Here is a 16,414-nt window from a genome sequence, read left to right as displayed (position 1 = left end):
CAATATGAAGTGTTGAATGTTTAATAGAAATAATTGCGCAGTATAACACTAAAGAGTTGTTAAAAGTTCAGCAATGGACACGTTTCTTCAAAATTCAGACTCTTGATTAAATTTCATTTACTTTAACATTATGCATATATTTTTCAAACAACTCTCATCCTAAATTTATGCAATTTGAAGACCTAAAGTCGAAGTTAAATATCAACAGAGTTTTACTTATCGCTATTGTTTTATTAGAGGTAATAATCTGGAGTTGTGTGTATTGTATACAGTAATTCAAAATAGAATTATTTGTCAGAACATTAGTTCACATACATTTTTATTCTTAGTTTTATTATTGAATATGCCTGTAGGAAGCAATTTCAGTTGGGGGGGGCAAACTTTTTTAGTTTGGGTGGGCATTACGAAGCATAAATTCCTTGACAAGAAAAAGAAAGGGGCATATCAGACGTGATTATTGAGAGGGACATCCATAAAGTAACTGTTTTCCTATCGGTAAAATTATTGTGGGTAGGGTGCATTGCCAACCCCCAAGCCCCCGTTCCTACGGCCATGTTGAATCTTAAAAGACAACACTGCTGATGGAAGCAGCTAGTGATATTTTTCCATTCAGGATTATAAAATTATGGAACCGCACACAATGACACAACAAAGTGACAGGAACATGTAGGTCTAAATTTGGCAATTCCAAAATAAAGCCTTGCTGGGAGTGAAGCTACGTGGAATGAATTATACATGTATATTGAATGTTATATAATTACATGTATGTTAATCCTTAACATTATGAAAGCACTGAATATTTAAATGTATGGTGACTTCTACGAAAGCAAATAAAACGCATTTACTTTAAATTCTTTTATTCTTCCCCATTTCACAGCTTAATTTCACATTGACTGACTTGCTCAAAGATCATAAAGTACATGTTTTAATGATAAAATCATATGTCAATAATAAAAATATGAAATGAGAATAGGGGTTCCTTAAATATGTACAAAAATACACAATACTAGCACTTATCACAAACGGGAGGGAGAACACACTTTAAAAATCTTCTAAACGATGAGCAATACAATATATTATAATTATTAAAATAGTAATACGTTTGCCTTTATTAAAAAAAAAAACAGCAATAAAAATAGAAAAATCAATTTCTCCATGAAAGTATACCCTAAAGAGCTGAACATCTCTCCCCAGTAGGAAACCAGTAGGAAAACTGTCTTAAATTTTATTCCCAACTAGAGGAATCTGTCCCCAATTTTGTTCACACTAGAGGATAATAAAGCATTTGAAATAATTTAACATCAGAAATCTATATGAAAATCATTTTAAAACGTAATTTAAGTTACTGCAGAACCTAATAAAGTTTAGACAAAATAACAACAACACACACAAAGAAAGCATCAAACAAACAAAATCAAACAAAAAGAGCTTAAAAATTAGACACAATTTAACATAGCATTTCGTATTTGTTGAAAGATGAACAATCAACATGGACAAAATCGAGTATATTTCAGCTATTTATAGAACAAGGCTGTCAACAATTCGTGTCCCGATGCAATGAGCACATTGTTTGTCGACAATATTATTAACGACTAGCCAGAGTATATAAAGAGGGTATTCAATGTTTTATAGTTGGATATGGGATTTATTTCACGAGTGGGACAGGATTTTTTGATATTTTCACGAGTGCGAAGCACGAGTGAAAATACTGGAAAAAAAATGGCTCACGAGTGAAATACAATTTATATTCAACGAAGTACAAAACATTCAATTTTCTGTTTATTACATTTTCTTCGATCTTCATTTGCCTCTGTCTTTCACACTTTGACAGAATATCACTTTTATTCATTAAATAAATCACAATATTTCACTGTTGAAAATGTAATAAAAAAGTCAAACCTCAATAATTCGGAAACCAATAATCCGGGCGTTTCACCTTTCGGACAGAATTTGTTGGAAATAGAATTACTACTTATAAAAGGTGTTTCAGTAATCCGGGTGATTTGGTGGGGAACACAATGGTCTAGGCTCGACTGTTTACCGGAATACAAAGGGAATGGCAAGTCTTACAGGTAGGTATGGGTTAGAATATCTAAAACTTTTCCTTCACAAACTTAAAAAAAATGTTAAAAACCTATTTCATAAATGTGTGGAAAAATATATAAAACAACCGGAAAACAAAATAATCTGGTCTCAGATAACTTTAAAACATGTTTTTAAACTCGGTTAGAGCATGTAGATTTGACGGAAATGACACATCAGCCATAGGTATATCACAGATCCAACAGGCGATCAGATTCAGTATTACACCAGCATTTTTTCTCTGAAAGCTAAAAATAAAAAATAATTTCAAAAAATTATTCATTATATATATATATATATATATATATATATATATATATATATATATATATATATATATATATATATATATATATATATAGAGTATCAAACTCATTTAATTTGTTGATAAACAAATGGATAGAACAGCCCCCCTCCCTCTCTCTCTCATTTTGATGCATAAAATGAAATACTTGGCAAAAATATTCATCAAATTAATTTTGATGTTCATATGTAAGTGTACATTTTTTTTTTTACTTTTCATCGTAATGAATTATTCAGTTATCCCCCAAACGTTGCGTTATCAGTTAAAATTACATAATTGTGTGAAACTATCTACAGCCTTGCTCTCATCAAGGCAATTTTGTACAATCCGTCCTCGTTCGATATAAATTAAGTACACGCGAATGTCACCTTTCAGTGTCACATTCATGTAGCGCATGAAAATCATTTACATCAAGTTTGAATTTATCAAACTATATACCCTTATATTATATATATTCGTCATAGACATTGGGGGAATTAAATTTTAAAATACCTCGTCATTATTATACGATTAAAAAAAAAAAATAATGCACCCAGGCCGATTGACATATAATGTAGCATTAACTTTTTTTTTAATAATAGCAATGAGTGAGAATCGTGTTTCAAGGCATTGATTTGAAGTAGGGATGGCAACGAATATTCGAACATTCGAATATTCATTCGATGAGTTGATATTCGAATATGAATTTAAGATTCGAATATTCGGTGTTTGTCAGATTTCATAAAAAAGAAGTACTGTGATTAATAAATTTTGATTAGAACAGTGCTGGAATTATCCCTGTTTAATTTACTAGCGATCAATTTCCATCGACTGATTTCTTTCACTTCTTCCTTGTCTTATAAATCTTCTAAATTACATGTATTTTGTTTTGAGTAGGTGTTATAAAGAATTGTACAATAATGCTCTATGTATAATACAAAACGTACTTTCATAGTTTTTATTAGTTAGATACGATCGGATCAAGAATCGAGGACAACAAATGAAATCTAAGAATATCTAAAAGAATCGAGGACAACAAATGAAATCTAAGAATATCTAAAAGGCGTGAAAAGTATACTTATCAAAATAAAATTAATTGATCATTGAATGAATGTCCGATAGAATTAATCTGTAATTAATATTGTAAAGGGCTTAATTTCAGAATAAATGAGTAAATTACTTGATTATCTTGGGTTGTACATAATTTATATTCATTATCGGGAAAATAGTTAATTACCTAGGAAAATTGTCTATGGAAATATTTGTTTACATTGTATCAAAGATTATAATCATATCTCTTATCAGGTAGATAATTGTAATTTATTACACGTATTGAAATCTGAACAGTATACCGTTACGGCTATCTAGCCTTTTGTGAGACGACTGGTTCCTCAGGTGGGGCTACTATAAATACACGTTTCATTTGTTAAAATTATACTTTTCTACATTTTAATCAATTATTTATTTCAATCAATAACAAATATAAAATGGAATTTCTTATTCCACACCTACAAAAGTCTTCATACAATTTTACTTCCAATATAAGTATACCTACGCTAAACCTTTCATGAGAGTAGGATGATGCATATTTAAATAAAACAGATTTTATTTATTTTATCGAATATTCGAATATTTTCGAATACTGTCATCGAATATTCGAATATGAATTATTGACAAAATTGACATCCCTAATTTGAAGTCAACAAAATTTTTATTTATAGCTCGAAACTTCGGTCGAATATAATTTTTTAAACATCTATATTTTTAATAACAATTAATCTTTTAACAAATTCATATATAAAAAAATAAGTGTGATCAGCGAAAAATTAACAAATGTGATGCACATGGGCTCAGTTATCTGTGCAACATGTCCCCTTGGCCTTCCGATGATGCTCCACAACCGAATTGATAGGAGGGCAATGGGGACAGGCTACTGTCTGTGTTTATATGACACAAGTACGCAAATTGTGAATACAATATTTGTTTGTTCTCACTATATAGAAGTTACTCAGTAACAAAATTTATACACCTGAGCAGACAAAATACATGTATACTTACTTTTTCTACGAATGGCGATAATTGCTATGACAACCGCAACAATGACAACCACACCCACTACAGCTGGGACAATGATGAAAACGAGGTTCAGCGATGCCGTTTCTCTGTTGCCATGGGTACCAGAGACCGGAGCTGTCAATTAAGGATTATACATTTGCATGAATTATAATTGAAATAACTCGACCTATTAAGGACTGCTTAGAAGGCGGGAGTCCACAAAGGAAGGGGTAGGAATGGTTGGCTTCAATTCACATGGCCGTAGGAACCGAAAGGGAGGAGGGGGGCTCGGGGTGCCCGCAATACTTTATGCTCGTGTCCCCTCAATAATAATGAATTTTACTTGGTAGCCCCCCTCCCGCATTGAAAATGTTTGGTTGTGCCCCATCCTCCCCGAAACTGAAATTGTCCCTCCTATCTCCCGGATGATTCTTTCAAATGTTTTAGAATGTTAGCCAAAAGGTCCTGTCAGTTTACTTATGACATTGAAAAAAAAACAACTATTAACCAAATTTTTCAGTTTTTCCTCTTTTTATTTGTAATTATTTTGTTTTCCTACTTTTGAAGAATAAGAATTACCTAAATGAAAGGAGAGTCTGTTTAAACTTTTCCTAATTAAATACAAATGAAAACATTGACCCTCTGAATACCGGATGCAGACGAGAGTTGAATATCCTGTGTCCAGCAGCTAGTGGGATTTCCAGAGCAATAATCTGACAGAAAATTGTATTTGTGAAGGGTGTTTTTGCATTGGTTGTACACTCATCATAAGAAATTTGTTTTGCTGGTCAATATCATGTGATCAATGAGGAAGTGACATTTATTTCATTTATTGGACAGTGACAAGTGATTTTCTTTTCTTTTCAAAAGAAGGAAGGGGTGGGGGAGGCTAATCCAAAATTTAAACTTAAGAGTTAAAAGGAGGGGAATATCTGAAAACATTTAATTAAAAATGAATATATATATATATATATATATATATATATATATATATATATATATATATATATATATATATATATATATATATATATAAGTAGATATCGCTTTTTTAAAATGGATTTTAATGCTACCAAAAAACATGTATCAGAAAAAAATCGAAATGCACTGCTTATTTATTTTTACACAAAAACGATTGATGCTGGGAGTGCCTTCATCTTAAACCGCCATTAATTTGGACTTTGTGAATTTTTGTATTTTCTATTGTTAGCAGTGGGGTACTGCAACCGCATCTGAATTTTGGAGAGTGAATTGAAGCATGTTACAGAATTTTTCGGTTCTATTTATGGTTGATATTCTGATATCAGTTATGTGAAAAAAGTGTGTTCATATGGAAAGCATTCGACATTGGATACACCAACCTCAAAAGTCTATCGTTAAAATCCAAGTACTTACATAGCGTTAAACATATTTTTTTAAGTTGTAAGGCCAAAATAAAAAATACCTTTGTTTCCCCTAACCGACCCAATTACATCGCCCCGACTGAAAAGTTTTTTTCTAATAAGATTATTCAAATATTTTTTTTTAATATTTACAAGTTTTTAATTTTTTTACTAGTTCAATTATGAATTAATTTACTTTTAAGTTTGCTTAAAAACGGCAATGGTAATGGTGTGATAATTCTGTTAACAAATCGTTTTCTTTGTACTTTTCTTGTTTTTGAAGGTTGTATTTTGAAGGTTGTACTCCATTATATATAAATTTATATAATTTTATAATGTTTAAAAGTTGCTGTCAGAAAAAAAAATTATCTACCTACCTACCTACCCAACTTGAGATTTTAGGGTCGGGTTAGGGGAAACAAAGATATTTTTAATGATGGCCTAAATTCCAAGTATTTGTAACTGAATTTGATATGGATGTTTGTTGTATTAAACTCTCTCTCTCTCTCTCTCTCTCTGTCTGGTTGGTAGAGGGGGGGGGGTATTAAATGTATAAAATCAATAGAAGTATTACCTAAATCACTCTTGGCCTGTTCATGATTTTGTTTTGGAGCCTGAGTTGTAACCAGTTCTTCGTCAATCACCGGAACTCTATCTGTGTGTGTGTCGGTGTGTGTAACCAAAGTACCGGAGCCCTCCTCCACCGTGCTTTCCTGTGTATCACTAGTGGGTTCAAAACATGTCAATATATCAATCAATATCTTCTTGTTTTTAGTCATAAAGATATTTATTTTTTTTCTATAAAGGATTGTTCACATTGTAATATTAAATCCATTTCATAAATTGATTAATAATAGGTGAACAATCTTTTCTAGAAAAATTAATATCTTTATAAAGTCAATTAAATTACAAATTGTTATCTTAATTGTAAGATTTTTTTGTGAAAAGGGCTGCTTCAGATCAGCAACTATGCAAAAAGACACAGCTACGAATTCACTTTAACGATACAATCTTACAACTCATCTGTGTGATAACACTTATTTCCTTTCGCTCAATAAACAAGCTTTGATTTGTTCCATGATCCTGGGACCTGGCTTCCGTAGGAAGGGATCTCCCCATTGGAAAATCTTTTATGAATTGACAATGGTTGGTTGATGTTAATGTGATTTTCATGTTGATAAACGTAAACTCGGGGAGAAAGATCTGTAGAGTTTTTTTAAGTACAAGTCATTAAATTGAAAAAATACCACCCCCCCCCCCCCAAATATAATAACTAAAATAAAATGATAACAATAAAAAAATCAGAAAGAGATTTGCATATGATATACATTGAAAATTCCAGGATGGAGGGCAGAACGATTATTTTTTACTCCATCTATCAAAATCTGCTACAAAAGACCACATTAAAATTATTAATTTAAACGAACGTGTTTTTTTTTTCGCAAGGCACATGAATGTACATGCACTGAAAACACTGAGTTAAGTACTTAAGAACCCACCCAGCCATTTCGACATGCACAGTCAAGGGCCCATACTCAGTATTCGTCACTCAGAAGTGGACGCATCTTGAACTTGAAAAAGGACTGTGGGATACTTAAGTTCAAATCGATGTGAATGAAACTGGTACTCCAATGTGATGTAGTAAACAATGCTGTATAGACGCTCTCCAACATTCCATCTAAATTCCACCAGAAAAAGTACATTCTTTTCTTGGGTATACTAGCATGTTGGGGGAAAAGTAAAGTGCATGTCTTTATGTAATTTAGAATACTTCAAATGTTAATTAGTTGTTACGTACCCTTCTAACAGATTTGAACTTAATTCACATTTGATTTTATTGCGGTTATAATTCACAGTCAATGTGTTGACAGATTTGAATATCAATGAAAATGTTCCATGCAGCAACTCCTAAACAGGGTAAAAATATAACGTATGGCTTTTTTTTTAAATAAAAGAAACAGTAGAATTCTACTGTCTACTGAGAAAAATACTGTATTACTTGAAAATGTAATATCATTCCTTCTGTCGATTGAATTTTCATTAATAAGATTGATCTATGTAGGTAATATAAATTAATTGACAAAACATGTAGATATCTTTTTACATCTTTTAGCGCTTTACTCGATAAAAATATTCCCTTTTACTGAAGTTCTTTAAATAATCTTGATTATAATCACTGGTTTTTGCTAGAACAATTATTCTTGGGAAGATAAAAAAAATCGCGTAAATTTAGCCTTGGACAATATTATTAAAAATGATCACAGAAGCAAATATAATACAGAAAATATACAATCGTCAAACTTGTATGAATTTAAATATCGAATGCAAATAAGCAATTAAAACTTACTTACCATATTGAACAAACGAACAGATGAGTAATACATATAACTGCAAATAGACGAGAGTTCATGGTGATGTTACCAAATGGGGATGAAAACAATGTATCGTGTGCTGACGCTGTGTGCTGTTTAAATATTACCCAGATGACCTTTTGAGTGACATGATGATGATGTCACTCTTGTCCGGAAATAGCAATGCTGTGAAAATGCAAGTTCTAAATGTACTTCAGATGTACAGGTCTCTCTCTCTCTCAAATCCATAATTATACATACTATTTTGTTTCTCATTGTTATTGTCATGTTGGTTTATCATGCATTACTATAGACAACACATAATTTGTTATATTTTTCATTTAAAATTATCATTTTTGTTAGTATTAATTACTGCCAATACCACAGACTGAGGATTCCAAGATTTGAACCCCTTATCTTTATAAATTGGGAGAGAGATATCATTCATAACATCGCCGGAAAATGAGGTTGATTATTTGTATATATTTAGTTAACTGTAAATTCTTAAATTATATAACATTGGTGTATAATGGAGCTATTAGGAAAAAAAAGTTGTTCTAATTGATATGAAAATACATATGTATCAGCATTTTTTTTTAAGAATAAGGCTTTATGTACATGTGCGTGTATACATGTATGATCATTCATTCGCTCTGCAGACCTTGCAATGAAAAAATTCAAATTTTCAACTCGATGGATAAAGACCCACGGTGTAAAATTATTTCAAAGCCTCTTTCATGGAGACATTGGAGAGGGATTATGCTTTTTTATATCCCGACGTGAAATAAAACTTGTTCAAGGATTGCACAAAGATGTTTTGAAATTGGGGACAATTGCTTACCAAAATGATTTTATAGTTTCAAGTTTCGAGTTTTTATTTAAGACAAAGACCCCAAACTGGGGTATATGAATACAAATGATACAACAAAATAACATACAAGCATGAAATGAGTGGCACTCATGTTAATTACTATATACATGTATAGTTCAAAACATCAAAGTATAGAAGGCCTCTGCTAGTATTAAATAAATCTATATGTTTTACAACATATTTTAAACAGTTGTTTTGTTATTATTAATTTATTACTGACAACAAAATTTTGCCAAATTTGGCAAGTCCAAAAATGACTTTAGCATCCTTACAATTTAACAGGTCATTAAATTTAATAACATTAACGTTCTATATCTGTATCATTTTATACTATAGACATGTTACTTCCCTTGTTCATAAAGAGTTGCTCTTCACATACGAGGTATCATGATCTTGAAAAAAAAACTTTTTTTTTCCCTACCACATTCATTTAGATAAGTAACAGAGTGCATGGAATTTATCGTCGATAATTATTATATACTCACATATATTACATACTGTTTAAATCTTACAAGTGATCAATGACATTCTTTTTGAATTTTCAGCAATCCGGAAATTATACGAAAGTATACGGCATCCCTCCAGATTTTAGCATAGGTACGTCATGGTATTTGTGACGTCACAATGAATTTTTCACGATAGACAATTATTGTTTTCCATAGACGTGGAAAAGAAGAACACCAATGGATTTAAGCTATACGTAAGTACTTGTACAACAATGATTTACAAATATTTTTGTTGAAAAGCTTTTTTTTTTTACTTAACAATTCAACTTTGTATGTGTTTTGGCGCTTTTCAAAACAGACTTCCAACAATCTGTGAAGAGAGGATATACGAAGATCGAGAAGAAATTCACCAGAAATATTTCGAGTTGTCAGATGATGGTATAATTCAATATTTAATATATACTTGTATATCAAGAGCCTTTATAATGTGTACTACCATCTATATGTCTGATTTCTTTCTAGAGTTTTGCATAATCATATATCTAATTTCAGGAAACTCAGCACCATTATCAGATACAACTAAATTTACTTCTAATGGCGAGAATGAGTGGAACACCAACAACTTCAGGTACATCATATTTTCTTCTTTTTTCGCCTCTTAGTTTTAAAAATAGATTTATTACTCTTTGATGAAACGATACTTCTGTTTTTCAGCTTTCCTACAATATATGAGGATGGGAATTGTGAAGCTGAATCTGGCGCACAAATTAATTTTGAATCCGACAATGGTAAGTCTTGTGTATTTCTATGAGAAGTGATTTTATCAAAATCGTCAAGTGTAACGTTACATGTATTAACACAGGATACATGTATTATGTTATAGGAAATAAGTTCACCACAGGACACTCATCTGATGAGCTCAACACACAGCTTTCTAGGTAACTCTCTCTCTCTCTATCTCTCTCTCTGTTAATTAAAGGGAATTATAATTTGATTTTTTTTTAGTTTTGTCAGAGCAGAACTAGACGTTATTGCAGAAGAGAAGGTGTATGATGATCCAGTGATTCAGCAGAGATATTTCCTGTCTGACGAGGGTAATTAAAGAGATTCATTTAAAATAAGATTTAATTAACACATAAAATTCCAATGAATAAATAATACAGGTGCCTTAAAGTCGATTTTTAATAACAAAACATACTGAACGCAAGAGAGAACAGAGGTGTAATTAATAACGTACATGTACATGAAAAACGCTCTTAAAATTTCCAATTCGCTTCATATTTGAATCAAAACTTCTGTTTATTTTCTTTTCATCTGGTTTGACAAATATTACATTCTTATCATTCACCATTTTACATGATTATTTCTAATTGCAGCTGGAATACCAAGAAAATCTACCCCTGATGCCGTTAAAAAGATACAAAATGACACACTTTTAAGGTAAAATTCAAATCATTTTGTGATTTTTTTGTCTGTTACAAGTAGTGATAGTACTATTTTAAAGGGGGGTGCTAAACAGCAAGATAAATAAGATCAGAAAATCCTTCAACAAATTATTAATTAACCCCTTCAAATCCCATCTCAATTAACCCCTTCAAATCCCATCTCCATAAGTCTAACAATGAGAAAGAACAACCCTGTTCTCTCTCAAATGTAATTGTCGCAACGATTTCAATTACTTAGCAGAGGATGAGGATGAAATTGATATTGATATGAAATTGATATTCAATGATGACCTTGGGCAAAATTGTTATTAAGAAAACCCGGTATTTCTCAATTTTAACTTATCTCTCTTCGAAGGGTCACATCAAACCCAGTAAATGACGTAGCTTTACTACGTATAAATTTAGCAGTTTTTAGGTAGACTTTTATTTACACTCCATTCTAAGGCAGAAATATGTAAATCTATTTTGATTTGGTTATATTACAGACATTGGATTAATCTATGCAATGAAAATAACCAAGACAAAAGAAGTCTTGAAAAGGAGTTACTCGGATATAGGGATGGTAATGGAGTAAGCTGGGATAAGTTTGCGGAGCAGAAACTTTTAGCTCTTCAGAAAGAATATGTCAAACTTGAAAATATGTATGAACAGATGAAGTTTGATTTGAGCTCAAGTGTTCCAGAAATCTCTTTGTCAGTTGGGGAACTCACTCAACGTATCCGAGAAATTTATGGAGAACAAATGCGATGTTACTCACCTTCAGAAATAGCTGAAGGAAAAATTCCAAGGGAAGAAAATATGTTTCGACAAGGAAATTTAGGGCCTGTGGACCTACCAACGGTCAACCAGCAAAAGCTGGTATGCATAGGAAGCAAAAAGAAAACACACGATGAATGTGAGAAAAGCAAACCTTCAGAAAAGAATCGTGCATATGCATGTAGGAAAGAACAAAGCAAAAACCTAAAGAAGCTACGTCAAAAAAATGAAAGGAGTGAAAAGATTTTGAGGAAACCTGAAATCAATGACAGAACTTTTGAGAAAACTCAGAAAGAAAGTCAAAGTGGAATTCTAAGCCTCGACAAAGATTTCGCTTCCAGTGATGGATGTTCACAGCTACAAATCCAAAGATCAAACGGAAGTTCTGGTTTACCGCCCAATTTCTCGCATTCTGTAAACGGACTTCAAAACGGAGTTAAGCTTCCACAAATTCAGCCGTGTTTACACATGAAAGGTGAAGTAAACTGTTCTTCACAGCAGAGCAAAAGTGTCTGTAAATTGCCGGAAATCCAAAGCGCCAAAAAACAGACCCGCCTGGAGCCATGTTCTAGTGCATCAGATCCAAACCAGACACCAAGTAAGCTACCAGCAATACAAGGACAGGCAATGCATGAGAAGAAAGCGGCAACACGCACTCCATCATCCCCTAAAATTCTTCCTCCATTATTGAACATCCCAAAATCTTCAAAAGAGATTCGAAAATGTTTTCAGGTTCCAAAACAAAAACGGCCTCAGATGTCCATTGGCAAAACAAATTCATACGATATTTTGATTATAGAGCACAGCGAAAGCAATACGTCAGCCAATTGTGTCCCAAAGATTATGTCCAAGGGGCATCTCAATTCTGATAGGAATAAAGGCAAGGGCAAGATGTTAGCACCTGTAGTAGAAACAGCAAAGGGCACCGAGGATGACTTTTTAGAAAATGTTCAGAAGAAACAGAAGAAAAATCGTATTTCTAGTGGCAGACGACACGATCGCCAGTAGGAAAGCATACCAGTCATGCGCAAAGGTTGATGCTGATTGGAACAAAAACATCACAAGAAAAAACTTAGCATAATTAATTTGTGTATCAATCGCAAAAACATCTCCAGTAATACAGATACACTGTACACTTTAATGTGCACCTGATGAAGATCCCCCCCCCCCCCCCGTATCACGTTAACTGTACTGAAACTTGCAGTGCATGTTGCAAAGGAAATTTGCAATGAACATCCAAAATAGCGCTTCAAACAGTGCTAAATGGAGTTACTGGTTAGAATATCCCTCCAAGGGAAACAGAATACCAAGAAAGAGAGACAGAATTCTACCCCTGTGCAAACTTCAAGTTCTTTTTAATCCATTGACACATGTCTGTATAAAAATTAAGAATACGAGTCAAAAGAAATTTTTTTTTGGGGGGGGGGTATTTTATTCATAGTAACTTGAGATATAAATCATGTAAATATTTTAATAATTTGAAGGAATATTTGAGAATTGAATAAAATGTGTGAACAGGGATCGACATTAACGGTAATCCGATTGCCCGTGACAAGTAAATTCTCAGTTCGGGCAATGAAATTGTCGACGTACTTGTCCGATCGGGCAAGTGAATTTTTCTCATACAAATGTACATATTTATTTAGTTTACATTAATTTATAAATAACACAATAAATTGGAGACTTGATATCCACACGCACCTGGATGACAATGTTTTTGCATTCGGAATTCCTTGGTAGCTGGGTTATACCGTTCTGTCCGTTCATTTAAAAATCGGATTCGTTATTTTCTTTCGTAGTAAATACGCTCTCCGTCTAACAAAATTTTGTTAACTTCTTATTAGGAAATTAGATTATTTATTCACGCACAGAATATAAGTACAGTGTAACACGATGTATCCTGATCAAGATAAGATGTATGTTTCGTAGCAACTGTCTTCCTTTAGCGTTGATTCACAGTTATCTCCGAAAGTCACGATTCACAAAAGGATCCTACCGAAAATAATTTTTTAAAAATATGAGTTTTATGAAAAGGAAACGGAAGGTTATTGCTGCATGAAAGTGTGTGTTAAAAGGTTGAATTCACAAGTACAGTCGTATAATATTTATGTACAGATGCAGCATCAATTTTTTTTCAGGTAGCTCAACTTGCCAAATTGACAGTAGTGTATTTGGTCACATTTTTTGTTATAATAACATTTACAGTACTTAATAATTTTCTTCTTTTCAAAGTTCTTTCCTAATTCTGAGCAACAAAGTCTTGCATTCGGACAAGTCAAAGTTTGAGATCACTTGCCCTTCGGGCAAGTGAATCTGGAAGTTAATGTCTATCCCTGAGTGAATAAAAGACAAAGCAACATCATTATCATTGGTCAGAATCAGCATTTACTTGTTTTGTTTGTGAAAACTCTCAACAAAGTTCATGATTAGCCCCTCCCGATAACGATTTCTTTTTATCATAATGCTCAGTGGCTTCTGCAATGTATAGATGCACACACCTCATTATACGTAATATATATTCATTAATTATAATTATGCAGGAGTTGAAATATTATATATAGTAGCCCGATGCCCGGGGCTAGTCATTTTAAGACTCGGGATAGCTAATTTAAATGTAATGATAGTCCATCGGACTAGCAGAATGGGAAAAAAAATCTCAACAGTTTACTTTCACTTTTCTATGTAGAGTGGTTTCATTAGACTGAGAACTACATTGTAGTTTAATTTGTTTCTGTCACCACAGCCTTTTGAACTTTTACTTGTGATGTTTTCATTTTGTATGAAAAAGTTGATGGGCAAGTTAGTTTGACGTTTGGGCTAGTAATTCTTTACTGATCAGTAGCCCCTGGGCTAGTGGGTTTTCCAGGAAAATTTAAACCCCTGTTATGTCCACAAATTCAAGTAATTTTTAATCGATAGAAGGCGAACTCACAACTAAAGATGTCAATTCTATTGTATCAAACCAGACATTAGGTGAAATAAGAATAAATATTTGTTTGCATATAAAAGAAAATACATCTATTAGAATGAAAGAACACTCGTAGTAAAAAAAGATCGTGTAAAATACTTCTAATTTGAGAAGTATGAAGTATTAATTAAACTATACAAGTTAACACTATTTGTCGTGAAACATACTGGATGCGTTAACTTGGTGCTCATATTCCGTCAAGCTGTCTCTTAACCTTGACATTTTTCATATTACAAAACATAATGAAGCGCTGCACCCTACATCAGAATATCACGTTATATGTGGTTTTAAGAAAAAAAAAATACATCTTTTAGCAAGAGTTATCTTTTTTTATGAATATTTTTTTTACTGGAAAATAAAAATTTAATACTAACAAGTAATAGTTAGAATAATCTAACTGTGTCTCGCGACAGGCCCTCACCACAGATAAACCGGATCCGTAGGACATTTATCATTTTAACGTTAGAACATTCTATCTAAACAAGTAATAGCTTTTCAAAAATCTTGCCTGACTAAATCAACCAATATCTATGGAACAAAGTATTAAACATTTCCGTCATCAAGGAGCAACATAGTTGCGATACTTCGTTACACAAGATGTACAATTGACTTTCTCAAATGCCACAATCAAATATTACAGATTAACGAATATCTAAGACATGCCACTGTTTGGTCATTTATTATTTAGCCCACGGGCTGACTAGTTACTTTGGGATGAAACTGAAAGTGCGCTTGCGTAGATTGGAATTCTGGGGAAAATAGATAGACGAGTCGTTCTAAAGAAATTCATATAACTCTAGCTCTTACCAGAAGGCGCGCTTCTAATCTTCATGCACAATCTCTGGTCAGTGATAAATTGCTGAGAAGGCCTCTATTTATAGATTGGTCTGTTCTCCGTCGTTCTCGACGACGAAGTAAATTTTGAACAGTTTTAACTAGGAAAGTTTTTTTGAAGTGTTTGAGACAAAAATATTTCAATGCTGTTCTAGGACGCAAAGTAAATGGCCGGTACACTTTATAGCTATTAGCTAGATCAAAGCAAGATACTGATAAACACCCCCCACCCCACCCTCAAGGACAAAACTCACTTGCGATGATGGTCTTACCATATATTATGAACGAGTTTAAAATGAATCTTTATGTACAGTTTAAAAACCGTTTTCAGTTTTACTTTTCAATCGATTTCAGGACCTTTCTCATTTCTTCTACAATAACGTGGGTTTTTTCATGAAATGAAAACCAGTACAGATCGAATGTCGTCTTCATTTTGCTGATTCTCTACTTAGAACCTTGCGGGAGTGAAGTCCATTCCTCTACGGGTATCGGCCTACACGCTTGCCGAAGGAAACCCTTATTCATCACAAAGCATGGAATAATATGTCATTGGCTGACTTTCTAAGCTTTTTAAAAAGCTAACCTTGTGAAGTACATTATTTCATAATATTGAAAGAAAAGGTTGTGTCCCCCCTTTCGTAGAAGACAAATGGACTGATCCAGTAGTTTAGAAACTCAGAAAAATGTAACACGGACATATCCGTATAAAGAATCGCAAAGAATAAACAGGTGCATGCAAAAAAGCCGAAGGAAGTAAAAACATTATTTTGCATCAGTAATATGACTGTTACTTCTGCAAACTCTATTTGTTAAAATGCAGGTAACAAATTCCGATGTAAATCAGCTTGCACAAACTCTAGCTCACTAAGAATGATCGCATGGAAAAAATGAACCTTATACTGCCTCACGCTTGTGGCTTCAGGCAATATAAAAATTCTACA

The 16,414-nt window shown here is 32.8% G+C and overlaps 2 protein-coding genes across 2 annotated transcripts; one reads left to right on the top strand and one right to left on the bottom strand.

Moving 5' to 3' along the window:
- Positions 1-840: 840 nt before the first annotated feature.
- On the bottom strand, positions 841-8,233 carry LOC133192611 (uncharacterized). The gene is made up of 4 exons (XM_061328607.1): positions 8,154-8,233; positions 6,377-6,525; positions 4,424-4,555; positions 841-2,330 (listed from the first exon to the last, which is right to left on the bottom strand). Exons 1-4 carry the CDS (start codon positions 8,210-8,212, stop codon positions 2,305-2,307), a joined length of 366 nt encoding a protein of 121 aa, XP_061184591.1. The 5' UTR covers positions 8,213-8,233; the 3' UTR covers positions 841-2,304.
- A 1,569-nt stretch (positions 8,234-9,802) lies between these two features.
- Positions 9,803-13,025, top strand: LOC133192891 (uncharacterized). The gene is made up of 7 exons (XM_061328897.1): positions 9,803-9,908; positions 10,023-10,098; positions 10,185-10,258; positions 10,354-10,408; positions 10,476-10,564; positions 10,847-10,910; positions 11,401-13,025. The coding sequence occupies exons 1-7, from the start codon at positions 9,803-9,805 to the stop codon at positions 12,677-12,679; spliced, it is 1,743 nt and encodes a 580-aa protein (XP_061184881.1). The 3' UTR covers positions 12,680-13,025.
- The last annotated feature ends 3,389 nt before the right edge of the window (positions 13,026-16,414 follow it).

This window comes from Saccostrea echinata, unplaced genomic scaffold, assembly GCF_033153115.1.
Source record: "Saccostrea echinata isolate AGI-Se365-2 ecotype Australia unplaced genomic scaffold, CSIRO_AGI_Sech_v1 ptg000025l, whole genome shotgun sequence".
In the NCBI taxonomy this organism is placed as follows: Eukaryota; Metazoa; Mollusca; class Bivalvia; order Ostreida; family Ostreidae; genus Saccostrea; species Saccostrea echinata.
Note: the sequence above shows the minus strand (reverse complement) of the source record. Positions and strands in the feature narration are given on the sequence as shown.